At 45.9% G+C, this 26,446-nt stretch overlaps 1 protein-coding gene across 2 annotated transcripts in view; it reads left to right on the top strand.

Annotated features, from left to right (window-relative positions):
- CHRNB1 (cholinergic receptor nicotinic beta 1 subunit) overlaps positions 1-23,657 on the top strand; it is a 33,004-nt gene extending 9,347 nt beyond the window's left edge. For both annotated transcript variants that reach the window (XM_033923427.1, XM_033923425.1), the window contains exons 2-11: positions 6,865-7,004; positions 9,537-9,581; positions 11,933-12,042; positions 13,817-13,925; positions 14,118-14,265; positions 15,342-15,533; positions 15,996-16,219; positions 20,744-20,919; positions 21,754-21,901; positions 22,562-23,657. In XM_033923427.1, the coding sequence (XP_033779318.1) occupies positions 6,867-7,004; positions 9,537-9,581; positions 11,933-12,042; positions 13,817-13,925; positions 14,118-14,265; positions 15,342-15,533; positions 15,996-16,219; positions 20,744-20,919; positions 21,754-21,901; positions 22,562-22,702 (1,431 nt within the window). In that variant the 5' untranslated portion in view covers positions 6,865-6,866 and the 3' untranslated portion in view covers positions 22,703-23,657. The remainder of the gene's footprint in view (positions 1-6,864; positions 7,005-9,536; positions 9,582-11,932; positions 12,043-13,816; positions 13,926-14,117; positions 14,266-15,341; positions 15,534-15,995; positions 16,220-20,743; positions 20,920-21,753; positions 21,902-22,561) is intronic.
- The last annotated feature ends 2,789 nt before the right edge of the window (positions 23,658-26,446 follow it).

Below are 26,446 nucleotides of genomic sequence, written 5' to 3'. Positions count from 1 at the left end.
TGGTAATGTGCGTGCCTCGCGCCTAACAGCTGTGCCCAAAGTAGGGTTGCCAGATGTCTGGGAAAACTTTTTAGACGACCGGACGGATTTTCAAGCCCTGGTAGAATTCCTACGAGCATCGGAGCGTTTACTTAGCCCTCGGTAGAAACGTCTACCGCAGCTTTGTAAAAAGGAGCCCTTAATTAGGCACCTTTTGCAAATCACCAGTGTCCCCCCCCCTCCCCCCAGTAACTTTCACGTTCCAAGGTACCCCTGAGATGTCGATGATATTGAAGAGAATATGTCAATTCTAAGAAATGAAATGCATGGTAGTGCAAGAGATCAGTAAAAGCCGGTCTTTTCTTAGAGCGGCATGAAGCGTCTTGTTAACGGGGAGGGGAGACTGGGAAAGAGATCTCTCTGCTTCCAAAGCTCCCTGAAGTTCGGCAGTCCAAAGGCTTACATTTATACCCCCAGCCGCACATGAGTTAATTGATCCATCTACACAGGAAATCCATAACGTCAGCGAGACGCCTCTTTAGAATGCCAAACTTAATCTAAATAAATATGCTAAAAGCCTACGGTCTAAGGGCACAATAGAAAAGGTATATTTCATCGTATTTCTCGACCATATTTAATAATAGACTAACATTGATTTACTCTTCCAAAAGAAGGCCTCTTATCATAAACACAGGTCAGTTTCAGAGTTTCTTTGACTTCTGTTAGTAAAAGGCCTTTCGTTCTGAATATAGATAAAGAAGACGGGGGTAGACAACCCCCTCCCCCTTTTTACAAAACCGTAGCGCGTTTTTTTTTGCCCTGGCCGCGGCGGTCACAGCTCCGACGCTCATAGTGAGCTGCGGCCAGTACTTTGTCAAAGACCCTTAATTCTACTGTAGAGCGTGAGTTTGGCGTGCCACCAAAATGTATCATTACGATTTGGGGAGTTCTTCTGGGATCCTAGCACATGACTCGACTCATGTGCATTTATATTAACGTAGGTATTTAAACGTCTCTATCCTATCTCCCCTCTCCCGCCTTTCCTCCAAAGTATATTGAGATCTTTAAGTCTGTCCCCATACGCCTTATGATGACCACGTACTATTTTAGTAGCCTTCCTCCGGACCGACTCCATCCTTTTTATATCTTTTTGAAGGTGCGGCCTCCAGAATTGTACGATAAGTTTCTTACATTTTTCTGACAAAATGGTAGCTATAACTTTTCCAGATCTAGAATATTCATGACTATCTCAACAGCGCCTTCCCAGAATAATTCTGTACAAAGGCTCAATTGCCTAGCAACCAGATTCACTCAGCAGGGTTTGATTTGATTTAATACCTTTATATACCACTCAGTACAGAATAAGTTTAAAACCTGTTACAATAAAGCTCATGATACAATACAATGGAAATCTAAATAAAACAAAAATTTAGGAATAAAGAAAAAAAAAAAACCAAAACACGTCAATCCAGTCAGTGGCGTAGTGAGGGTGAGAGGTGCCTCTCCCCTGCCCTCATCTCCACCCCCTCCGCACACTCCTTCCCCGATCCCCCCCCCTGCCGCACTGCCGCACACATATCCCCCGGACCTCTAGCTGTTCACCCCCACGAGCAACAAGAACTTCAGCATGCTCCTCGCGACCCCCTTGGCTCTCCCACCGACACCACTTCCTTTGCACAGCACCCGGAAGTAGCATCGGCGGGAGAGATGACACGGTTGCGAGGAACATGTTTGTAAGCTGTCGTTCGATTCACTGCTGTTCTCCAATAAAGGACACTTTGGAATAACCCACCGCTGAGCGTCCGACATCTCCTTTTCTGGATTGAAAAAAAAAAAAAAAAGTCACCAGTGTCTGATCCTCAGGTCCAGGCCAGCACGCAGGCTCTGCTCTCAGCTTCTCGCAGTAACACGAGACGCCAGCTGTTCTTCTTAAACGTGCAGGATCTCCTTTCTCATCATATACATCATCACTCCTTCCTAGATAGCATGAGCCCCGGAGCGTGGGAATGAACAGGCAGTGTGTAGGTCGTGGATAACTGGGCCTTGCTTTGGGCTGGACACATACCACATTGAACCTCCTCCTCCTCATCAGATTCCTTTTTTGAGTAGGGTTACCAGATAAACAGGAGCACGCTACAGGGGTTCAAAGAAGCTTTGGATAGGTACTTGGAAGACAAAGGGATTGAGTAGAGGTAGATTATAGGGATGGGATAAGAGTAGAGGTAGATTATAAAATAAGAGTAGAGGTAGATTATAGGGATGGGATAAGAGTAGAGGTAGATTATAAAATAAGAGTAGAGGTAGATTATAGGGATGGGATAAGAGTAGAGGTAGATTATAAGATAAGAGTAGAGGTAGATTATAGGGATGGGATAAGAGTAGAGGTAGATTATAAGATAAGAGTAGAGGTAGATTATAGGGATGGGATAAGAGTAGAGGTAGATTATAAGATAAGAGTAGAGGTAGATTATAGGGATGGGATAAGAGTAGAGGTAGATTATAAGATAAGAGTAGAGGTAGATTATAGGGATGGGATTAGAGGTAAGTTACAAAATTAATCAGGGACCACTGTTCAGGCACTAGGCCTGATGGGCCGCCGCGTGAGCGGACCGCTGAGCAAGATGGACCTCTGGTCTGACTCAGCGGGGGCAACTTCTTATGTTCTTATGGATCCCAGGTTATGGAGGACAGATTGAGAGAGTCTGGGAGGTTTTCTTCCATTGAAAGCAATGGAGGAAAACTTGGACTGTTCAAACTGTCCTCCATGACCTGGAACCATCTGGTAACCCTAATCTTTGAGTTCTTCCAGCCTCCGGTGGGTCTATCAGCACTTCCCTAGATTTTACTTTTTCTGCTCTAAAAGTCCTTTCTCATTCGTCACTTCCTGCTCTGAGAGGTCTGCACATATCTGAAAATGTAGAGATAACATAACATAACAATTCATTTATACACGCAGTGAATTACAGTTCAATGATTTCAAAAGTTTGTCACAAAAAGATAAGTTTTTATCAATTTCCTAAAAATTAGATAGGAGTTGGAACTTAAAATCAAAATTACCCAAAAATTTAAACTGGTATAGCGGCTTTTCGACTCCTTCGTCGGGGAGTGAGAGATTTTCTGTCTAGCCTTCTCGTTCTGCCCTTTTTGTTGGGGGGTACGACTGCGGTTGGGGGGGGCATCGTGATGCTCCGTAAGGGCTCAGTTGCGACGCTTTAAGCGCCGGAATGGATGGGGCTTTTGTGGTTCTCCTTCCCCTATAATCTCGAGAGGGGCTGGAGATGTACTAGCAGCTAGCCCGGCTTTGTTCGACATAGGGATCTTGCGATTTGGGATATCAGTTCCACAGTACCTGCATACTATTTGACGACCGGACCCTCGAAAAAGGCTTTGTTAGCCGAAACACGGCCCGTATCAGGTCCGTTAGTTTTCTTAACATTGATTGAAGAAATAAAGGAAGGTCAAAAACATTGTGTTTCCTTGTTGGGTTGATCCTTTTTCTGTAGAGTATTGGGTCTTCCCGTTTTTGCTCTTCACAGTTCGATTGCTTATGCGATGTCACACACCACCCTCAAATCCAAATTACAAGGTAACATTTCCAACCTAATTGCATATACATTTTCCACAGTTAACTGAAATCAGTTAGGTTAATTTTTTTAATTTGGATTGGGTTATCAATAACCCAGATGGGCTCAACACCAGATGTCAGTCAAAGGTTTCATATAATAGTCTGTCAATTGTTGCTAAGGCCTATTAATAACTAACTTCATGTGGTTTCTACACTGGACTGGTACAGAAACATATCAGCAGGGAAACATTTAAGCAACACTCCTTTGAAGTGTTCTATGGCTGAGGCTCTAAAGCACATATCACATATCAATACTGTTAGTCCTAAGATATGCGTCTAGGCATCTTTCAGTCTCATGTATTAATCTTCAGCTATGATCTCTGGGGATTTTTAGGGACCTTTCTTGCACAAACAGCTTCTAACTCTTGTTCTAGAAATTTCTCTCATATCCAGTGCTTTGTACGCATACATTCCTTATATGGTAGATAAAAAATATGACCAGGGTTCGTTTCCCCGACGGGGAGCCAGATAAAATATTATTTTATCTAACTCTTGTTCTAAAATTTGCTCTCTCTTATATTTTATCTTGGACGTCCAGGAATGCTGAGGATGGGGGGGGGGGGGGTCCAGGGATGTTGGGGAGATGTTGGGGGGGGAATCCTGGCAGGGGAATCCCCATCAGCTGAGCTGACAGGAATCCCCGAAACCAGCTCAGCTGATGGGGATTCCTCTACCGCAAGCTCTCAATGTGCTGCTTCTTCCCCCATCTCTGGGTGGTGGGAGTAAAGGGGGGGGGGTCATGCCTTAAACCCTCCGGCGTTCATCTTGTCACTTTTGTCACCTTTGGGGCACTTAGACCTGTTTTACTTTGGTCTAAGTCACGACACGTAAGTTCTGCCTAGGACGTCCGGGAAAAGCTTCGATTATTGCTTCACGATGTTACTAATAACTGGGGTTAACATATAATGTCATGTCTTAATGGTGGCCCACGTTAGTGACTTCCCCCTCAACTAAAGAGAAAAGAAATGTTTTTAGACATGGGAATCACTGCTAATAAAAGTGAGCCAAGTATAGAACAATCAAGCCATTATGACATCACTGATGAGGGTTAGTAGAATGAGGCATTATGACATCACAATATCGGGTCTGGTTATCAGAGACAAACTTGTCACACTAAGGGGAGAAATTACGGTATTATTTTACTAGAAATCAGTGCTATTCTTTAAAGCAGTGGCGTAGTATGGGTAGAAGGCGCCGCCCTCCCCTCCCGCTCCTTCCTGCCCCCATTCTACACGGTGGCTGGTCAAATTCGCGCAAGACAAATGTGCGCAGACAATCACGCGCAAGACACTCACGCCCAACGCCACAGCGTGCAAGCCACTCGCGAGCGCGACAACTCCGTGCAGTCGCGCGCATGACAAAACGTGGGGTGATAGGGCGAAACGTAAATGCGCACACGCATACCTTGATGGTATGCGCGCGAAGGGCAAATGTGGATGCACATGCGTGCAAACGGCGTGCTGTCATGCGTGCAAATGGCGAGCCTGACGTTCGCGCGAGGCCACATGTGTATGAGCATGCGCAAACCGAAATGTCCGTCGGAAGAGCATTTTCTGTTGCCCCGAGTTACGCGAGTGCATTTTCCGTTACTATGGTTACATACGTGCATATTTTTATGTACTGATATAAAACACGCCCTTCTATCTCGACGTGACTCTGTCTGTTGCAGGTATTGGTCTTAGTGAGTTCTATATCGCCTGCGCGCAAATATCTTGCACTCTAATATCTGCGCCCAATTGTCTGCGTGCATTTTTCTAGCACGCATATGACTATGTATCCTTCCACACTTGTGCTCTCCCTCCACATCCCTGCGAACCTCTAAATCAGGGGTGTCCAACCTGCGGCCCAGTGAAGTATTTTGTGCAGCCCCGGTCAAGGGTGATGCAGTGTTTTCCTCTGCTGCCCCCTGGTGTTTACCGTCTTGACGGCTCCTTCCTCTGTCTTGCTGCAGCGTTTGCACGTTTGTGCAGCCCCAGAAACATTTATTTCGACCAATGCGGCCCAGGGAAGCCAAAAGGTTGGACACCTCTGCTCTAAATCTTCACCAGCACAAGCGGCTTCGGCAGCAGGCTCCTCACGCCAGCGCTGGATTTCCCTCTGATATTACTTCCTGGCCCCGTGACCCAGAAGCGATTCAGAGGGGAACCAGGCTGGCGCAAGCAACAGGCAGAAGTTGCTCACACTAGCGGGGGGGGGGGGGGAGGGATGGCGCGAGCGTGGCAGGGCGTGACGGAGAGGAGCCAGCACCCCCCCAGGGTGGTCTGCACCCCATGCACACACACCGCCCCTCCTTTTACTATGCCACCTAACTTTTGGTCTGAAGACTCACACCAATCGATTCAGTGCTGGTTTAAATCCTGGTGCCGCAAGTTGGACGCAGATCCCCAGAATCCTATAACACTGAACACATCTTTTGAGAATGCCCCGACCTGCCCAGACCCCTTACATGGTCGCGCTCTCTTTTGAGTTGCACGCTCTGGGATTTTGGCACCCGGGATTCGAGAATATCTCCCAGCCAGATGCATGTGCAACCCCTAACTGGTGACTGGTTCATTAATCAATTAGGTTACATAGAAAACATAGAAACATGTCGGTAGATAAAAGCCAAATGGCCCATCCAGTCTGCCCATCTGCAGCATCCACTATCTCCTCCTCTCTCTAAGAGATCCCACGTGCCTATTCCATGCCTTCTTGAATTCGGACACAGGCTCTGTCTCCACCACCTCTTCTGGGAGACTGTTCCACGCATCTACCACCCTTTCTGTAAAAAGGTATTTCCTTAGATTACTCCTGAGCCCATCACCTCTTAACTTCATCCTAAGAACATAAGACTAGCCTTACTGGGTCAGACCAATGGTCCATCAAGATCAGTAGCCCATTCTCACGGTGGCTAATCCAGGTCCCTACCCAAGGAGTAGCAACATTACATGCTATCGATCCAGGACAAGCAGTGGCTTCCCCCGTGTCTTTCTCAATAATAGATTAAGGACTTTGCCTCCAAGAAATTGTCCAAACCTTTCTTAAAACCAGTTACGCTATCCGCTCTTACCATAACCTCTTGCAATGCATTCTAGAGCTTAACTATTCTCTAATGTTACAACTGAACCTCTCCCAGGCAGCCTCATATCCTGTCTCCTTGTCTGAGAACTGTCCTTCCATTGGAAAATGAATCTATTTAACATTACTGTAATTTGTTGTAGAGATCTCTGAAATAGAAATGATCTAGGACCATTTCTTCTCCTCTTGGTTCTCTGGTGTAGGTATGTGGCTGTCAGACACAGAGGGACGTTTGATGGAAACGCTGTTCAAAGATTATGATCCTGTGATCCGGCCAGCAAAGACAGACGGGGATAAGGTGCAGGTGAGGGTAGGCATGACCCTGTCCCAGTTCATCAGTCTGGTAAGTAGAAGCTATCATAGTGAAACATAAGAGAGAAAGGAACACCTGACTTTTATAGGAACTGAGAATGTCATTGGAGTCTCCAGAGGTGAATAAGATGGGGGAACAGATATTAAAGGGGTGAAAAGACTAAGGCCTGGATTCACTAATGATGGTCGGTAATACCGACTGGATCGCTGTTGGCTGATTCTGAACTAGCAATCAATGCACTACCAAGTTTGCAAGACAGACAAGAAAGTGCACCAATACACATTGCTCAGGTGAGGGAATGAGAAAACAGAAAAAAACACATCCAGACCAAGGAGAACTCAAGCACACTTTACCCACCTCCCAATCAAAGGCATACAAAGCAAAAAAATATATGACGGTCTACTAGCCACGACAGCAGCGAATATCAACCGCCACCTCTCAAATCTGCTGACCACGACGCCCAACTACAAAACATTCAGGAAAGAGCTGAAAACCATACTATTCAAGAAATTTGTCAAATGATCTAACCAAACCGTCTCGACCCTTCCCAGATCCCGACGCATGCTATAGCTATCAACCTTGTAATCTCCCTGGGAATGCCCAGCCTAATTTCTTGTTGTAAAACGCCTAGAACTGAAAGGTATTGGCGGGATAGAAGACATCAATGGAATGTAATTGGTGCTTAGCAGGTGGGTTGGAGTTTGGAACTGAAGCAGCTTCAAAGAAGTGGGCTTTGAGTCTGGATCGAAATACCTGCCAGAGAGAGAGCCTGACATACCAAGTCAGGCCGTTTGTTCCATGCATACGGTGCAGCAAAGTAGAAGGGACGGAGACAGGAGTTAGCAGCAGAGGAGAAGGGTACAGATAAGAGAGACTTATCTGATGAGCGGAGTGCCCAGGGAGATGTGGAGAGAGAGGAGAGTTAATGTGGCGCTGTGGAGCGAATGCACTTGTAGGTCAGTAAGAGGAGTTTGAACTAGAGAATGACACGGGGAAAAAATTTGTCCCCGTCCCTGCGACCACCATCCCTGTCACCACCCCATCCCCGCGACCACTGATCCAGCCCCGTCCCCGCGACCAGTGTGCCTGCCCCGTCCCCACGACTAGTGTGAGGGAACATGCGCGATCACGGATCGTGTGGTCCAGAAGCCCCCTCCCGCCTGATTGCCGCGTCCTGCCATCTCCCTCCCTCCACCTCACCTTAGGTGCCTGCTGAGTCCGATTTTAATTCTTCTCCCAGCCACACGCTTGCGATAAGCCACGTGCGCGGCTGCTTGAGCTGTTGAATCTTCTCCTCTGACCAAACTTCCTAGTTTCCGGTTGCGTCAGAGGAGGAGATTCAACAATTTAAGCAGCCGCGCACTGTTCTCCCAAGGAAGCTCAGAACAGTTTACATGAATTCATTCAGGTACTCAAGCATTTTTCCCTGTCTTTCCCAGTGGGCTCATAATAGGGGATTAAGTGATAAGGCTGCAGCTTTGACCACTGCGCCACCCTCTCCCCCATTACGCTCCCCTATTACCAGAAATTACATTGGCTTCCAATCCAGGCCAGGCCAGGTTCATCTTTCTTTTTCTTTACCAAAATGATCTTTGCAAAATATTATTTATTTCGCTTTTCCATCTGTGCAGCGCTGCGTGCGTCTGGTAGAGCTATAGAAATAATTAATCATAAAGGAGGTCAGGTATAAAAGATATGTAACCAGTCTAGTTTCCTACCAAGTGGCCAAAAGGGAGTCTATAATTTGACCGTTAATTTCACTATCATTTTTCTTACATGCATTTTAGAAGACTAATGAAACCTCATTTGTTCAGTAAATTTGGAATATGATTATTGTATGGTTTTGATTGTAAGTTCAACAGTTAGGGCGCTGGTTTTCTCTTTTGTACATTGCATAGGACCACGAGGTATCTGCGATTTGTAAAGTTTTATTATGTTTGCATTTATTAAACATTAAAAATTCATACTGTAATTTCATTGCTGACTGCTGTAAATTGTTGTAATTTATTGTAAATCTGCTTATAATTTGTTGTAAATCTGCTTGTCAATGCAGGTCATTTGCTAATTGATGTAAACCGCCTAGAACTTGCTGGGTATGGCGGTATATAAGAATAAAGTTATTATTATTATTATTATACTAATATTGATTCTACAGTACTTTGGGGATATAGTTTTAACAACGCACTTGATTCTGGATTGTCAAAGGGATCATTTGCAAGTTACTATATCAAGTGGGCAAGATTGAAATTAATGCGTTTACAGCTCTTGACGATCGTTTCAGCCAAACGAGGGCCTCAGTGGGGGACCTTGGGGGGCCACATGTGGCCCTGGGGTCATGCTTTGGAGACCAATACTTCAGGGAGTGATGCCATTGGAGTCTCTGGAGGTGAATGAGGTGGAGACCGAGATATTTAAGGGGATGATGATATTGAAGTCTCGGAGGGTGAATAACGGGGGCCTGAAACCTTTATACACTGGAAATTGTTGTTGGTTTGGAATTATATCTCCACACCTGTTCTCTTGTCTTGAGTTTTATGTGATCTGTATTTTCTCTTGCTACAGAATGAGAAGGACGAAGAGCTGGCCACTAAGGTCTACTTGAATTTGGTAAGCTTATAATTAAACGTAAAGAATGATGTTAAACTATAATTATTTAGATTAATAATATAGTGCCTTACAACCAAACAGGATCTCATTGTGTTATGCAGTTTATTAGCCATGAAAGATATCCCAAGCCAACACCAGTGTAGAATACATTTCTTTTTTCACATTTTTTTTTTTCCTTATATTCCCAGCCCTTCTACAGGAAGGGCTTTAGACACCTGGGCCAATCAGAGCCTTAGGCCCCTCCCCGATGCATCCCAGGATGCACCAGGAAAGGGAAGGCCCGCCATTTTGAAGAGGCTCTGTACACCAAGTCTACCTTTTCATAGATTTTGTGCCTGGTTGCAGGAGGCCTGGCTACTGTGGGGCAGGTCCCTCATTGATCCCCCACCCCTGAACAATGGCCTGGCATTTTAGTACTGGCACCTTTTTTTTTTTTTTTTTACTAGAAAAAATGCACTGAGAGTAGAACCCAATCCATTCTGCTTTCATCCAGTGTACCCCCCTTGCCAAAATGATCATCATAACAGTAGCCATTCAGAGCCTTAAGCCCCTCCCCAGGTGCATCCCAGGATGCAAAAGGAAGGGGGAGGCCTGACATTTTGAAATGGCCACACTCTCCCGCTGCCCTAAAATCCCTGCCGCGACCCCCCTGCAGCGAGAGAGATGCCCATGGGAGGGGCTTTATACAACCTGGGCCAATCAGAGCCTTAGCCCCTTCCTGGTGTATCCCTCCTATGTGGCATCCAGGCCAATCAGAGCCTTAGGCCCCTTCCTGGTGGATCCCAAGATGCACCAGGGAAGGGAAGGCCCATTTTAGACGATGCAGGCAGGCAGTTGGGAGGAGGGAGTCCACGTCCTTCCGGGTCATCTATTTTCAGGTAAGGGGGAGAAGGGTGGTGGAGATTGGGGAGGGGGGTCACTTGCCAGCAAGGGAGAGTAGGCATCTCTCCCACTGTGGGAATGGGTCATGGTGGGGATTTTAGGGCAGAGGGAGTGTATAGGCTGCTGCAGGGATGGTGTCACCGCCATTCCAGAGGGGGTGGGATGTTCGCAGTCACTGCAGGATAGGGATTTTGTGATGCAGCGGAGAGAATGGGCATCTCTCCCTCTGCATCACAACACAGGGGCTTTCTAGCAGTCTCTGACACTGACTGGCACCCCTGGACCAGTCTCTTATTTTTGTCACCGAAAGACAACGATGCTTTTTGAAAATGGCTCGGCATTTTTTAAAGAATCTACCAGAGGGCTCTTTCAGTGTTGAAGAGCCCATTTCCATGTCAGTGTCGGAGACTGCTAGAAACCTCGCTAAAGACAAAGATAATCCGTTTGGATAATCCGCCACTAAACTGTGTACAGGCTAAACCGCCGGAAAACAGTTTAGCAACGGCGTTAAAGTTTTGAGAATCTGGGCCTCAGGGATTGAGCTAGGGATCAATACTGAAGCAGGGAGATAAACTGACTCACCTCGAATTACCCCCCTCTTCTAAGAAACCGCTCTAGCGCTTTTTAGCGCAGAGAGCCGCGCTGCTCCCACCGCTCATTGAGTTCCTATGAGCGTCGGGAGCAGCGCGCACCATTCAGCACGGCTCCCCACGCTAGAAACCGCTAGCGTGGTTTCGGAGAAGAGGGGGTTGATAAGGATTAGGTCTCAATTCCTGCCCCATACTTTCTCTCTGTCATTAGTAAGACAGATGCACATGGGGACATATCTTAAAGACAAGAAATCATCTTCCAAACATGTCCGCTTTATTGTCAGCTTTACACCTCTTTTATATCATTTTACATGAATCAGTGTTGTCAGCATGTGTCAGCATGTGACGTAAATGCAAACCATATATGGATACAGGTCACATGAAACTTTAAAAGAAATCAGCATTTTTCTATCTAAAGACTAAAGTCCAAAGGGTCAGCAAAGCCTTGGTCAGCAGAGCCTCTTATCTAAAGCTGTTTGCAAATACGGCTTATGAAAACAATTGAATTCACTTCACAACAAGATAAGAACACATCTTTTCAAACATAAATGTCCTTGCAGTATTTCAGAGAAGGAAAAACAAACAGGGTCTGGTTTTTCTTACAACTTTAAACAGCATATGGAAAACTACAAGACGTGTCCCTTCAGGGGTTAGTGACAGAGCTGGGATTAGTACTGAGACCGGGAGATAAACTGACTAAGCTCAAGATTCAGAGACAGAGCCGGGGATTAGTACCGAGACACAGGGAGAGAAAGTGACTCATCCCAAAGTCATTGAAAGACCCCATCATCTCTCTGTTCCCCCTCTCTCTCGTTCTCTCTTCATTGCCTCACTTCCTCCCTTGTACACTTTTTGTCTCTTTCTCTACTTCCCCCACAGATATGGAAGGACTATCGGCTGACGTGGTCTCCGGCCGAGTACCAGGGCCTTGAGGCACTGCGCATCGCTGCGGACAAAATTTGGCAACCGGACGTCTTCCTCATGAACAAGTGAGTGAGGGAGCTCCTGTGTCACTTCATTCCTGCAAGCAACCAGCACAACTGAGAGGAAACTATCTCTTTACTGGGCTAAGGAAAGTTTAAAACCACAAGATTTCAGGGGGGTAACACATCCTCCGGTCTTCCATCCCACCCCTAACACAACTTCCGATCTCCCTACCCCATATCCCAAATTTGAAAAGGGCCCCCAGGATTTCCCCGGACATGTCTTCCTTTTCAAGGACACGTCTGGGGGTCCGGACAGCTTTTCAACACCAGGCCTTAGCTCTTTAATTTACATTCTTCATTTTCTAATTAGAGATCCTCTATGTGTATCCCATGCGTTTTTTTTAATTCCATCACCGTTTTCTTCTCCACCACTTCCCTCGGGAGGGCATTCCAAGCATCTGCCACCCTCTCTGTGAAAAAGAATTTGCTAACATTGCTCCTGAGTCTTCTTCCTTGCATCCTCAAATTATGCCCTCTAGTTTTACCATTTTCTCTTCTCTGGAAAAGATTTGGTTCTATATTCATATCTTTCAAGTATTTAAATGTCTGTATCATATCTCCCCTGTCCCTCCTCTCCTCCAGAGTATACATATTTAGACATGAACTCCTTTCATCCGGGTATTGAAAAGCTGTGTCGGGCAGGGAGGACATCCGCCGATGCGCGGCCGTCACGCGATGACATCATCACGCAGCGTCCGCGCATGTGCCCAAGAGCAGGCAGTGGGGGGCAGAGCTAGGGCAGGCTTGGTGCCGGGATATGGGCGGGGATGGGGGAACGAGGCGAGCCTGGGGGCAGGGCTAGGGGTCTGGATTTTCCGAAAGGAAAATCTGGCAACCCCACCCTTGACTTACATACTTCCTTGATATGTTAATAAAGGCAAGTAGACTAATGAAATGTTTCGGATCTTTGACTTCTTAGTTTACTACAATCATGACTTTTCTTCCTTTTCTTTCCACGTACACTCCTTCCTGAGAATTTGAGGCCTAAAAGTTCTCAGTTGTGGCTGTGTTCTTCTCATCACTTTCCTTCTACTCTTCTGGGCCTTAAATCCCTTTATCTGTTGCCATCTGCTGGTGAAACAGAAATAGTGCATTTCCTATCACCTGAGAGTAGGAAGGGCCCAAACAGTATTTAGGCACGTCTAAAAATGACCGGGAGAATACATGTGCAGAAATTTGCACTACAGGTGCACACTGCCATAATGTATAAGTGCAATTCGATAAACCCATTGTAAATGTTCAGAATGCTAGCACTTAAGCGTGCATATTCCAGCGTGTCACCTACACGACGATCTTGCACAAGGAGGAACATTATCATTCCAAGCAGGCAAATGGAACAAATGTTTAACCAACTTTATCTCGGTCGCACTATCTTATCAAACTGTTAGGAAGTCAATCAAAACTTATCTCTTTGACAAAATTTCTCAGACGCCCACTTTCTAAAACCCTTCCAGATAAATCTGACTAACCTTAACATGCTAATGTAATTTCAAAAGTTTTCTCTAATCTCGCTGTCTGTATGCAGTCTCTTCCTCTGTGAACTGCTTTGAACTGTTTGTGGTATTGCGGTATATAAAAATAAAGGCTATATCGCTTCTGTTTACAGCTGTCTCTCCATCTTTCTCCTCCCATTCTCTTTCTCTTCATCTACCGCTTTCCCTCTCTGTCTCTCCTTCCCTCCATTTTTCGCTGTCTCCACCCCTCCCCGTCTCTTTTTCTCCCTCTGCCTTTCCTTAGCTCCCACCCCCCTAACCTGGTCTCTTTTTTTCTCAAGCAGTAATGATGGTAATTTTGAAGTGTCACTTCCTGTGGACGTCTTGGTCACCCATGAGGGCACAGTGAGCTGGCAGCCGCCTGCGCTGTTTCGGAGCAGCTGCAGCATCCAGGTGAGGGCACTGGAGGACAGAGCTGAGAGCCATTTCCCGGTTTTGTGGTTCTTCCATTTTCTCATTCTTCTAACCTGTGACCCTGACTATTCCTTAGCTCAGTCAATGTTTTACAAACCTCCTTTTCAGTTTAATGGGTGTGAGGTCATAGGTGGATGGATAGTCCTTGACCTTTACCCTCTCTCTCCACAGGTCAGGTACTTTCCTTTTGATTGGCAGAACTGCACCATGGTCTTCCGCTCCTACACGTATGATACCTCGGAGATCTCCCTCCTGCTTGCCCTGGACGAGAAGGGCCAGGAAGTGAAGGAAGTGGTCGTTTTTCAGAATTCATTTGTGGGTGAGCCCACACTCAGTGGAGGGTGGGGAGTGTTTCTGGCACACAAGAACAAATCAATTTTTTTTATGACATGAGCTCATGTTTCATGTGAGCTTCATGTACACAAAAATAATAATATACATAGATGAATGATGCACACATTATTTTTGGAATGCATGTAACAAATATGGCACACAAGGATGGTGCCTGACAAGTACATGACTTAAGCCTCAAGAGTGAACAATTCTATTCAATTTCCTTACATCACGTTCTCTCATTCCATCCCTTCCTTCCACCTTTCTCCACTTAATCTTTCTTGACTCTCTCCCTTCTCATCCTTTCTTCCTAACTTCCCTTCTCATCTCTCCCTCTCTCCTCCTCTCCTTCACTATCTCCCCCTCCTTATCCCTTCCTTCTCATCACTACCACCTCCCTTCCTTCACTCTCTGCCCTCTCCTCCTTTCTCTTCCTCCTCATCACTTTGTTCTCCTCTCTTCACTCTTTCCCTCCTTATTCCATCCTCTTCCTCTCCTTCACTCTCTCCATCCTCATCTCTACTTGTTTTCTCTCCGTCACACTCTCCCTCATCTCCACCTTTTTCCTCCTTCACACTCTCCCTCCCTCCATCCCTTACTTTTATCTCCCTTGCTCTCTTTCTGTTTTTGTCCCTTCCTCCTTCCCTCCTTTGCTCTATCTCTTCTCATCTTTTCCTCCACTCGTCCTTTGCTCTCCCTTTTCATCCCTCCTTCTCATTCCTTCCTCCTATCCATCCTTACTTTTGCCCTCATCCATTCCACATTCCCTCCTTCACTCTCTTCTTCATCCATTCCTCCTTTCCTCTCTCACTTTATCCCTCCTTGTCTTTTCCACCTACTCTTTCCTGCTCTCTCCCATCATCATCCTTTCTTCCTACCTTCCTTCTTTTATTTCCTTTTCATCTCTTCCTCCTTTCCTCTACTATAACTCTTCCCTCTCTCCTACCGTACCTTTTTCAACTTCTCCTTTTCATCTCTTCCTCCATCCCTCTCTTTCTTACTCTTTTTTCATCCCTCCTTGCTCCCTTCTCTCAATTCCCCCTGCCCTCCACCTTTTCACAGACAATGGCCAGTGGGAGATCTGGCACAAGCCAGCATGCCGGAACACAATCCCGGAGGATGACTTGTATGAAGATATCACATTCTACCTCATCATTCGCCGTAAACCACTCTTCTACATTGTCAATGTAATCGTGCCATGTGTGCTCATCACCATCATTGCCATCACTGTCTTCTATCTCCCACCTGATGCTGGTGAGTCCCCACTTCCAAGCTGCAGTCTGTCCCCAGCTGCATCTCAGATATTCCCCTGGTCCCTTGATATACAGCTCTTCCAAAATACCAAATACTAGTCAGGGACCTTGGGAATCCTTGTTCCCAGACCTGTGCTAGTGAAAAAGACCAGAAATCCCCATCTCAATCTTCCATCTGGGCCAGGGACACCAGAGAAATCTCCAGTCCCTGCAAAGGTTCCTACTTCCAGTCCTGCCATGTCTTCAGGAGTCTCCATGCTCACACTGACATCGTCCCAGAAACACCGGAGTTTCCACTCGGAGACCCAAGGTGATAAACCACAGTCTTCCCCATTCCCATTCTCGCCCACTGCCCAGAGACAGCGCAGGAATCTCTTCCATTCCTAGTCTCCATGTGCTCCTCCCACTCCTCCTGCTGCATCATAAACCTCATCAGTAACCCGTGTGCATTTCTGCCTCTTAGGTGAGAAGATGACTCTGTCCATCTTTGCGCTCCTCACACTGACTATCTTCCTGTTGCTGCTCGCTAACAAAGTGCCAGAAACCTCTCTGAGCGTGCCCATCATCGTCAACTATCTGATGTTCACCATGATGATGGTGACCTTCTCGGTCATCCTCAGTGTAGTGGTCCTTAACCTGCACCACCGTTCACCAAACACCCATGAGATGCCACAGTGGGTGCGCCTGGTGAGAAGGGATCAGGGAACAGAGTGGGTGCAAAGGGTAATGGGAGGATTAAATGGAGACATGCAGAAGGGGAATTGAGCATGTCCATCAATAGATTTGGCTGCCTGGGATCAACCAAAGAGTCAAGGGCAGAGGTGAGATTAGATTATCGGGTGTGTTAAGTTACACTCCCAGCTCTGAGTGATACGTCGGAACACACCGCACGGGCATAATTCCAAATGGTGTGCAGAAAAGTGCAACATGTAATGCAGGAAAACAGGCTGCACAGAGAGACTAATTAGAACAGACGATGAAAATATGCTTGGACTCATAAATGAGCACTTTCCGCCCAATATTCAGCACCAGTGGTGTAGTAAGAAGGTGGGCAAGGAGGGCAGTCCACCATCTTGTGCGGGGTGCCGGCGGTCCTCCTCCTCTCCGCCCCCCCTTTCCCACTCCTCCCCCTGACGCCCTCGCGCCCCTTCCCCCGAACCCTTTTCACATCAGCGCGAGCAGCCACCAACTTGTTGCCCGCAACGGCTTCGGTGCTCTCCCCGACGTCACTTCTGGGACCCGCACCTAGGAAGTGATGTCTGAGCGCCAAAAGCTAACGTGGGCGGTAAGCTGCCGGCCGCTTGCGCTGCAGTTAAAAAGGTACGGGTAAGGGGTGCGCGTGCGCAGCAGGAGAGGGCGGGGGAGGGGCGCCACCGCCCCGGATGCCGCTCACCCTCGCTGCGCCACTGCTCAGCACTATCCCCCCCCTCTTTTACAAAAGTGCGCTATGCTTTTCAGCGGGCGCTAAATATTAGCGCCCGCTAAACACGGGCTAAACGCTAACGTGGGCATGTTATCCTATGGACGCGTTAACGGTTAGCGCATGTGTTGATTCAGCGCGTGATAAATCCGCGCTAAAACGCTTAGCGCGCCTTTTGTAAAAGAGGCCCTATATGGCCGGCCAGGAATAACACACAGTCAGCTAACTGCCGATATTCAGTGGGAAATGGTCAGCTCTCTCACGCTGAATATCCCATTCAGCAGATTGGCCAGTGACATGTACTAAGCAGAACAATATTCATTATATCAACGTCCCAGTGATATGTTTGCCTACTGCCGATTACGGCGTTATATTAAATCCCTGGATTCTGGCAACTTACTCTCCCATTGTGGAACTCGATTATGGGATTTTTCCTCCCCCCCCCACCACAATACTCATAAGTCAGAATAAGAACGGCCTGCTCCTAAAGTCCAAAAAAAAAAAAGATACAGCCCGTTTTGAACAGGAAGAACGTCAGAGATTCCTGTTCGAAAAAAAAATGTGAGAACATCCCAAATGAACAGCCATGTTCCAAAATAAAATGTCCAAGTTATGAATGCCAAAATACCATAGACAAAGATGTCTGTCTGGCAGCATGAGTACATAAATGGCCGCACAGACGTCCCTGCAGAGCAAAGGAGGCGGCCTAGTCGTCAGGGCAGTGGACTTTAATCCAGGGCATTCCACTGTAACTTCGTTCTTTTAAATGGTAAACCCTCTTCTTCTGAACACTCATTCGAAATAAGAGGAATAACATGAATTATAATCTGAAAAAAGCCATATCTAAGAATTTTTCTTACAACTATGACAGCAAGTTTTAAGAAATGCATACTTGATTGAAAAACCTTCATCTGCTTGACTTTCTGTTGTTTATGTCTTTGATTTTTCACTGCCTTAAATGGAGAGAGGCCTTCATTTTAAGTACAGGGGACAGTGTTGGAAATCATCAGACTGTTGATGTGGATGATTCAAGGAAAGTGATACGAAGGGGTACGGAAAAGTTCTTGGTCCATCCAACGAGAGAATGACGGTGGATATGGTTCAATCAATGATCCGAAACAATGTCAAAAACAGAGAATTTCATTTCTGCAAATTGGCTCGAAACGAAATAAGATAACACTCTTTTCGGCTACAGTGGCAAAATAACGCTCAGAATTTAGAAAGTTGGTTGGTTGGGCTGAGAACTTTTCGATACCATTGAGCACCCAGTCCTAATCGGGAGTGACGCAGCCAGAAATACAGCGTTGTTATGGAACCCTTGAGAAGGCGAAACGGGTCCCACTGGGCTATGGATTTGGCATTTATCTAAGCTAAATTATTATAATCCTTTGCCATTAAGATTTTGAAAGAAAATCACCAGCAATTTTATAAGAAGGAAGCATTATTAGAGAAGCAATAAAGAATATAATTAAAAATTTTAGAGTGTTATATAATGGTTGGGGGAGGTTTTGAGAATCAATGATGCAAATGTGGAACTTATCAGTCTCGGCTGAGAAACTTTATTCTATTTGTCCAAGCTGGTTTCTGAGATTATCGACCTTACCTGGTGGTCTAGCGGGTTTTTGGGGCAGGAGCGATCTTCCCACGCTCCTGCCCCGTGCAGATCGCTCACAGAAAATGGCTCGAGAGACTACGGGAGCTCAAGGCAAACATTTCCTGTGAGCGATCTGCACGGGGCAGGAGCGTGGGAACATCGCTCCTGCCTGAAAACCCGCTAGACCACCAGGTAAGGCATAAGGGGGGGGCTTTCAGGGCTAAAAATAGCCGGGGGAAGCGGGGCTTAGGGGCAGAACCGGCCCAAATATTATTCATAGTTTTTTAATATTCGCGGGCCGGCTCTGCCCCGACCCACCGCGAATACGGAAGGGGAAGTGTACCATCTTTAAAGACACCAGCGTGATACTATAACTTTTCAGCACCCCCTCGCATCTCTATTTTTTGTCTGAGGTTAATATTCTTTCAGCTAATGGAGAGAGATCAAAGCCTGCCAAAAAACCAACAATTTTGGCTTCCACAAGATTCTCTTTTATGGTTTTCAGTCCAACTTTGGTTCCTAGAGAGGGAAATGGCCTTCAATATGAAGACTAAAAGCAATTAAGCACACATAAAAACAAAAACATAAAAGTGTATGAAGGGGTGCAGAAAAGTTCTCAGACCAGCCAAGAAGAAAATGGCGTGAATATGGTTCAATCAATGATCTGAAACAATGTCAAAAACCTAGAATTTTGCTTCTGCAGATTGGCTCTTAATGAAATAAGATAACACTCTTTTCGGCTCCAGTGGCAAAATAACGCTCAGAATTTAGGAAGTTGGTTGGTTGGGCTGAGAACTTTCCAGCATCCCCTCGTATATGATCAAAGTGAGCCAAGTATAGGACAATCAAGCCCTTGTGACATCACTGATGAGGATGACTCTCATTGGTGGAATGAAGCATTATGACATCGCAGTCTCTCTCAACTCTGGTTACTCTTCACACTTCAAGGGGCTGTGGAAAAGTTCTCAGCCCAACCAAGAAGAGAATGACGCGGATAGGGTTCAATCATTCATCGGAAACAATGTCAAAACATAAGATAACACTTTTTTCAGCTCCAGTGGCAAAATAACGCTCAGAATTTAGGAAGTTGGTTGGTTGGGCTGAGACCTTTTCAGCACCCCCTCGTATGTGCCATTTACCATCCTCACCAGTAGAGCCTTGAAGTGTATGTTCTAGTTCCCCGGTACCACTGAGAAAAATTTGTTAGTCCCTCTAATGTTCAGTAGAGAAGCCAGACTTAGGCCTAGATTCACTAACCTTACTGATTGTGCCCTGACCAGTTTGCGACCCCGACCCGATTCACTAACCTTCCACCCTATCCGATCCGCGCATGCAAAAGTAGGAAGGCAGCGGTTCACTAAACAATTTCAGGAACACCGACTGGGCTGGCCAATCAAAAAAGAAGTGACTGCTGAGGACCAATCACTCACGTCCTTTCCGACTCTCCTGCTTTCTGCTGCCCCGACTCTCCTGTTCTCTTCCGCCCCGAATCTCCTGCTCTCTTCTGCCCTTCCCTGCAGTGCGAGCCCGTGGTTTTAACTGGAACAGAACACGCCGTAGTGTAGCCCCGTTTAAACCCGTGGGTTAAAACCAGGGGCTCACGACAATAAAGCTTAAAAAAACCCCCCAAACAATGAAAACTGAGACCCCCGTCATATTCTCCCTCCAGCTCCTCCGTCTTCTGGGTTTGTCATTGGTCAAGAGCGAGAGAAGTCAGGCAAATGTCGAACTGCAAATGGAGGAGTGCGCTGTCAGTCCTTTTAGGGAGCGAGAGGGAAGTCAGGAGAGCAAGCGCATGTGCACACCATCTGCAGGCAAAGAAGATGGTCTGCGCATGCGTCTGGATCGCTCTGCAGCGATCCGTGCAGTCGCTGTGGGGCGTGCCTCTGATCAAGTCAATTTGCACGCAAACTTGTTGTGAATTGGTCGCCTGGCCACAGATTCGATCAGATCGCCCACAGATTTATAAGGGTAATGAATCTAGGCCTAAGCTTGTAAAGGTGACTCCTAGAGATCTAGCAGAATATCTGCCTTCATAGAGATGAAAGGAGTGTAATTAAGCCCTCTTTGTTGTTCGCTCTGTTCTTGTGAACCTTGTCTACTTATAGCTGTTGACGTCCTTTTCTCAGCTTCTGTTTTCAATAACATTTCCTCTTTCTTTCCCTTTCTCCCACTTTCCTTTCCCTGACGGATTCAGATTTTCATCAACGTGCTTCCCAGATATCTAAGGCTACAGAGGCCCAAAAAGGAGACCCCACTGCAAACGCCCACACAAGTCAAGCACGAGAACTTTGTGGTGAAGGCAGCCCGCACCAATGATGAATATTTCATTCGCAAACCAGTCAATGACATTGCCTTCTCCAAGCAGAACCGGTGAGATCAAGGAGGCCATCAATCCTTCCATTTTCATCCTTGCCCTTCAAGTCAGATCTTGCTGAGCCCTGCAAGGCCTTTTCTGTGTCTATTTTAGACTACAGTTGTATAAGATTGTGTCCTTTCTCATTATCTAAAACAGAAAGACATATGTCTAAGGGAAAGTCTAGATGTCTTCATGCTTTCTCTATAAGGAATGAGTTGATCATCTATCAATACAGTTGAGGGCCAAATGTACATGAACCTCAAAAACAGTGACCAGTGCAGAAGCATTACCCTTCACCAAACATGACTATCCCTGGTATGTCATTCTAAGACAACTTACCTCTATCACATCCATGCTCGGGAGCTCAACCCGGTGCTGTGATTTCCCATATTCAGAACCTCCGATAGGTTGGGTCTTCAGAGTGACCATAAATATACAAAGTGAATATGATTCTTAGACCAAATGCGTACTTACCTAGAGTCCACATATATTTTTACTTCTGGATATTGAGTGAAAATCAGACTTGACAGAGGTTCTCGAGTTCAGAATTTGGGAACCAAAGCTCTAGAGCTCCCTTAACCTTTTCCTATCGTAATAAATTTTACGTTACGCTGGTTCCAATTGTAATTATTTTAGCAAAGTTTTGTATTATTCACCGTTATCATTTACGGCTATTGTAAACATAATGTAAATAAGTCATAAGTATGTAAATTCAAATATTTTGTGTTCCTGGCTCTTTATTAGTCCATACAGACTGTTTATCCATGATGGCAATGACATTTTTGGAATGTCCCGTCATCCGGGACACACGATAGGTTAATGACTTTGTACCGTCCTTTCTCCTTCAGGTACCATTTAGACTCCTTTGGCAAAGATCTCCGGAAGTTCATTGAAGGCCCCAGCCAGTGGCTGATCCTCCCGCCAGACCTCAAGTCCGCCATGGATGCGATCACGTATGTGGCCCAGCAGTTGCAAGAGCAGGAAGACTATGATGCAGTGAGTTTGGAAATGCATGACAGCTAGGCCTTCAAGAAATAAGAAGGCTGGAAAGAGAGAAGAGAAAGCGAGGGCAGGGTGGTGAGAAAAAGGAGAAAGCAAACATTTTCATGATAGCCTGAATATTGTTTTGCAGCATGAAAAAACACCATCACAACATGGATGTCTCCATTTCCACTATAAAAAGCGCACATCGTTTTGCTTTTAACACAAATTTACTAAAAAGATCACGTTTTTAAAAATACTCTGAAACTCTTAAAATTAGTTTGAGAAGTAACTTGAACTAGTAAGTTTTTCCAAGATTTAGCCTTCCTAAAAATTGGCAGTCGGAAAAGTCAGTTATGGAACGCCCATCCCCATCCCCTGCGCCTCCCATAGCCACGCTTCCTTTGGGGTTACACTTGAGAGGATTTTGGTACAGATCCGTCTAGAGTTGCACATAGCCAGACCTATGTGTATATCCAAATTAAAGCCAACTTACAACAGTAATTGATAGCAGCGAATTATAGATTATTATCAGTGCATTAACTAATTTATTTGCACGTGGATCTCAGGATTGCACACAGTTTTGGAAGTCCACATTTGAGGAATCCTGGGATAATGCTGAGTGGTGTTGGATTAGGTGTTTATAATGATTGTATGTTTTGTTTGTATTTACAGCTGAAGGAGGACTGGCAGTATGTCGCCATGGTGGTTGACCGCCTCTTCCTTTGGACTTTCATCATATTTACGAGTTTGGGCACTCTTAGTCTATTCCTTGATGCCAGTTTCAATCGCCCACCTAGCCAGCCCTTCCCATAACTCCTATCCGGACACAAGACTTGAGGCATAGCCTGCACATCTCCATGGGATATACGTGGCTTAGTTTCCTCCTGCTACCGAAAGCCACTGGGTAACAATGAGACCTTCAGATGTGGCTGCTGACTCTGCCTCAGTTCACTGGTTGCACATCAGCTCTTCTCCCCTCGCTGGGGACGGATCAAGCTGTATTCACCTAAACCATCTTAGGATGGAATCAGTGACCAATAGAGATTGTGATGATGTCACAATGGTTCGACCTGAAATTGATGTCTCCACAATAGCGTTTGTATCTATACAATGAGCAAATGGGATATGGACATTAAGGAATGGATTTATGAGGTTTGGAAGTGAAGGATACATAGAAAGACGTTATCAGGTCAGTAGCTCTGAGAGAGTGAGGCCTGAGCCCTGGGAAGGGGACTCCTGAAGATGTAGTACCAAGAAGGAAAATGAATGTAGGACATAAGGCCTATGAAATTGTAGTACTGGGAAGAGCTCAGTGTGGAGAGAGATAGTGAATGAGGGATCCATAAGGCTGGATAATATAGAGCTCATAAAGGAAGTACCGTATTACTGGGAAAGGTTTATCTTGGTGGCAATGAGTGTAGCGCCCTTGAGGTTGTCACACTGGGAAGGGTTCAACTCAGTGTGGATCTCCTGTTCAGAACTCCTAAATGCTTCACATTGATTTCTCAGCAAAAGACAGACCTTGACACATGCCCAGGTATTCTGTTACCTTTGCTTGACTCAAATTCATATTGTGTATCCTCAAAAAGCCTGAGATGGGTTATAATAAAAATGTAAAATAAAAAAGTTTGATTCTCACCCCACATAGGAAGATTTTTCTGTGAAGAACATAAGAATTGCCGCTGCTGGGTCAGACCAGTGGTCCATTGTGCCCAGTAGAGAATGACACGGTGGTTGTTACCCGCGGCTAGCCACGGGTAACCCGCCAAAACGGTGACCAAAAAAAAAAGTCACCGCGAGATTGGGGACAAGGCCATTCACCACCCCGTGGAGCGGTGAATAAGCCTGAACGCGCGGTGAACGAGCGTTCGATCTGGCAGCCCACTCTCTCCCGCTGGCCATGCATCTCCCTCCCTCCCTCCTTTTCCCTTATCTTTTCTTGTTGAAACTGGCGATTTCCATAAGGCTATGAGCTGTATTACAGCCGGAGCCTTGAAGTTGTGTCGCGTTGCCTGCTGGAAAAGTCTCCTCTGACACAACTTCCTGTTTCCGGTTGCATCGGAGGAGACTTTTCTAGCAGGCAATCCGACGCGACTTCAAGGCTCCGGCTGTAATACAGCTCATAGCCTTATGGAAATCGCCAGTTTCAACAAGAAAAGGTAAGGGAAAAGGAGGGAGGGAGGGAAAGCATGGCTGGCCAGTGGGAGGGAGCAGCTGGACCGCGTGAAGGGTGCTGGGGTGGGGGGATGGAGAGGAGAAGACGCTGAAGACGGGGATGGAGACGGGGCGGTGAAAGGTACAGCGGGGACGGTGACGGGGCGGTGAAGGGGATGGCGGGGCGGGGCGGTGAAGAGGATGGTGGTCCAGGGACGGGGCGATGACGGGGACAGAATTTTTCCCTGTGTCATTCTCTAGTGCCCAGCAGTCCGTCCTTAGGTGAAAGACCAGGTGCCCTATTTGAGTCTAGCCTTACCTGTGTACGTTCCAGTTCAGCAGGAACTTGTCTAACTTCATCTTGAGTCCCTGGAGGGTGTTTTCAGATTTCTACCACTCTGGGTGAAGAAGAACTTCCTTACGTTTGTACGGAATCTTTTCCCTTCTAACTTTAGCGAGTGCCCTCTCGTTCTCTCCACCTTGGAGAGGGTGAACAATCTCTCTTTCTCTACTAAGTCTATTTAAGTAAGTATTTAAAAGACAACACTCCTAATCCCCACCCCCCCATCTTAGCATAAAGCCATGGTTTTTTGTTTTTTTTTGGGGGGGGGTTAAGTAAGATAATGATTCTCACAATGAAGTTCCAAAAGGCATTGTAGCCCAGTACCATAAAAGCCCACATGCAAATAGCTTGTAACTTCACTGTGCTAGGTACGGCAAGTAAATGCTGTGAAGAACACAACCTCCTAGAGGTACCACACCTACTCAACAAGTTATGTATGTACACAGGGCCTTCTTTGTTTAAAATCATTAAAATCTAAGGGCTCCTTTTACAAAGATACGTTAGAGTGGCTGCTGCTGCGGTAATCACTCCGATGCCCGTGAGGATTTAATGGGCGTTGGAGCATTTGCCGCGTAGCAGCCGCTACCACGGCTTTGTAAAAGGGGAAGTAAAGAAAATAGCCTTTAACAAATTCTGTATTCAATCGGTAACCGATGAAGATCCACTGAAACTGGAGATTAAGAAAAGGTCAATAGATTTCTTATTCATCAAAAATTTGGCAGCTGTATTCTGTATTAACTGTCTTAAGTGTGGGTTGTTGGTTTGTTGGTGGGGGGGGGGTGTTTGGAAAGCCAACAGTAAAGACTGTTACAGTAGTCTAATTTTAATCTAACATATGCAGGTATTGACCACATCCTTTTGATCCAATAAAGAATTGAATCACCAAAGAATCAATCAACTAATAAATGGTACATAGGGTAAGGAATAAGGGTGATGGGTTTGATAAACTGCCTTTCTTTGGGGACAATCAAAGTGGTTAACATATATTCTATATGCAGCCTAAGGGCTCACAATCTAAGTTCTGTACCTGGTACAATAGAGGCTTAAGTGACTTGCCCAGGGTCACTTAAGCTATAGATGTAATCAGAATGTTCAAGGTTAAATCCTTTTCCAACCAAAGAACCAGATTTTTAACCACCATTCTCTTTGACAAGTTATAGCCATCAATACATGGGAGCACTATTATGGGTCGTTGATTCTTAGTGAACTCCAAAGAATGAGATTTTTCCATATTAACCCTAGGTTCTGCCTTTTGGAGCCACAAGATTTCCTGTGACTATGTATAAAGAAGGAGGTACTCTGATCCTCCCCTTTCTTGAGTCATAATTGAATATCAGCGAATAGATGACAAGAAACGCCAACATTCTCGACAATCTGCGCAATCAGACTCGAATATGAAGAATAATGGAGATGACCGATTCCTATAGTAATACCCAGATCAAAAGAACAGTGTCTGGCCTTGTCCCCTCTCGACTCATAAGCCTTCATCCCAGCTCTGTTGCTATTTAGAACCCCCACCCAAAATTTGAACTCACAAACCCGTTGGTTTGGGGGGTTTTTCCTCTCCTAACTAAGAACATAAGAATTGCCATCCTGGGACAGACAGAAAGGTCATCAAGCCCAGTGTCCTTTTTCCAACAGTGGCCCATCCAGGTCCTGGCAAAATCCCAAAACAATAAAATAGATTTTATGTTGCTTTTCCCAAGTCCTTCTTAATAATGGCTTATTAGGAATTAGGAAATTATCCAAACCCTTTTTTTTTTTTTAAACTCTGCTATGCTAACTGCTTTCACCACATTCTCCATCCTAGCATAACTCCCAGCTTGCATTGCACCAGCTTGGCTGTTTCTCTGGCTCTTTGTGCTGCCTCTTGTTTTTTTGTTTTTTTTAGTTAATATACCATTCCACAGAGCCAATAGATGAACAGCTCCACCTCTCTGTTAGCCTGCTCCACTTTCAGTCTAGAAGAGGATAGGCCCATTGCTGGAGCGCAACGATTTGAGATCCAGGGACTGCTTGAAGGGAGGTGCTTCCTTACTTTCCTTACTCACTCTCTCCAG

Source organism: Geotrypetes seraphini, chromosome 16 (assembly GCF_902459505.1).
Source record: "Geotrypetes seraphini chromosome 16, aGeoSer1.1, whole genome shotgun sequence".
Taxonomy (NCBI): Eukaryota; Metazoa; Chordata; class Amphibia; order Gymnophiona; family Dermophiidae; genus Geotrypetes; species Geotrypetes seraphini.
The sequence above is the reverse complement of the archived record's forward strand: the minus strand, read 5'-3'. Positions and strand labels throughout refer to the sequence as shown.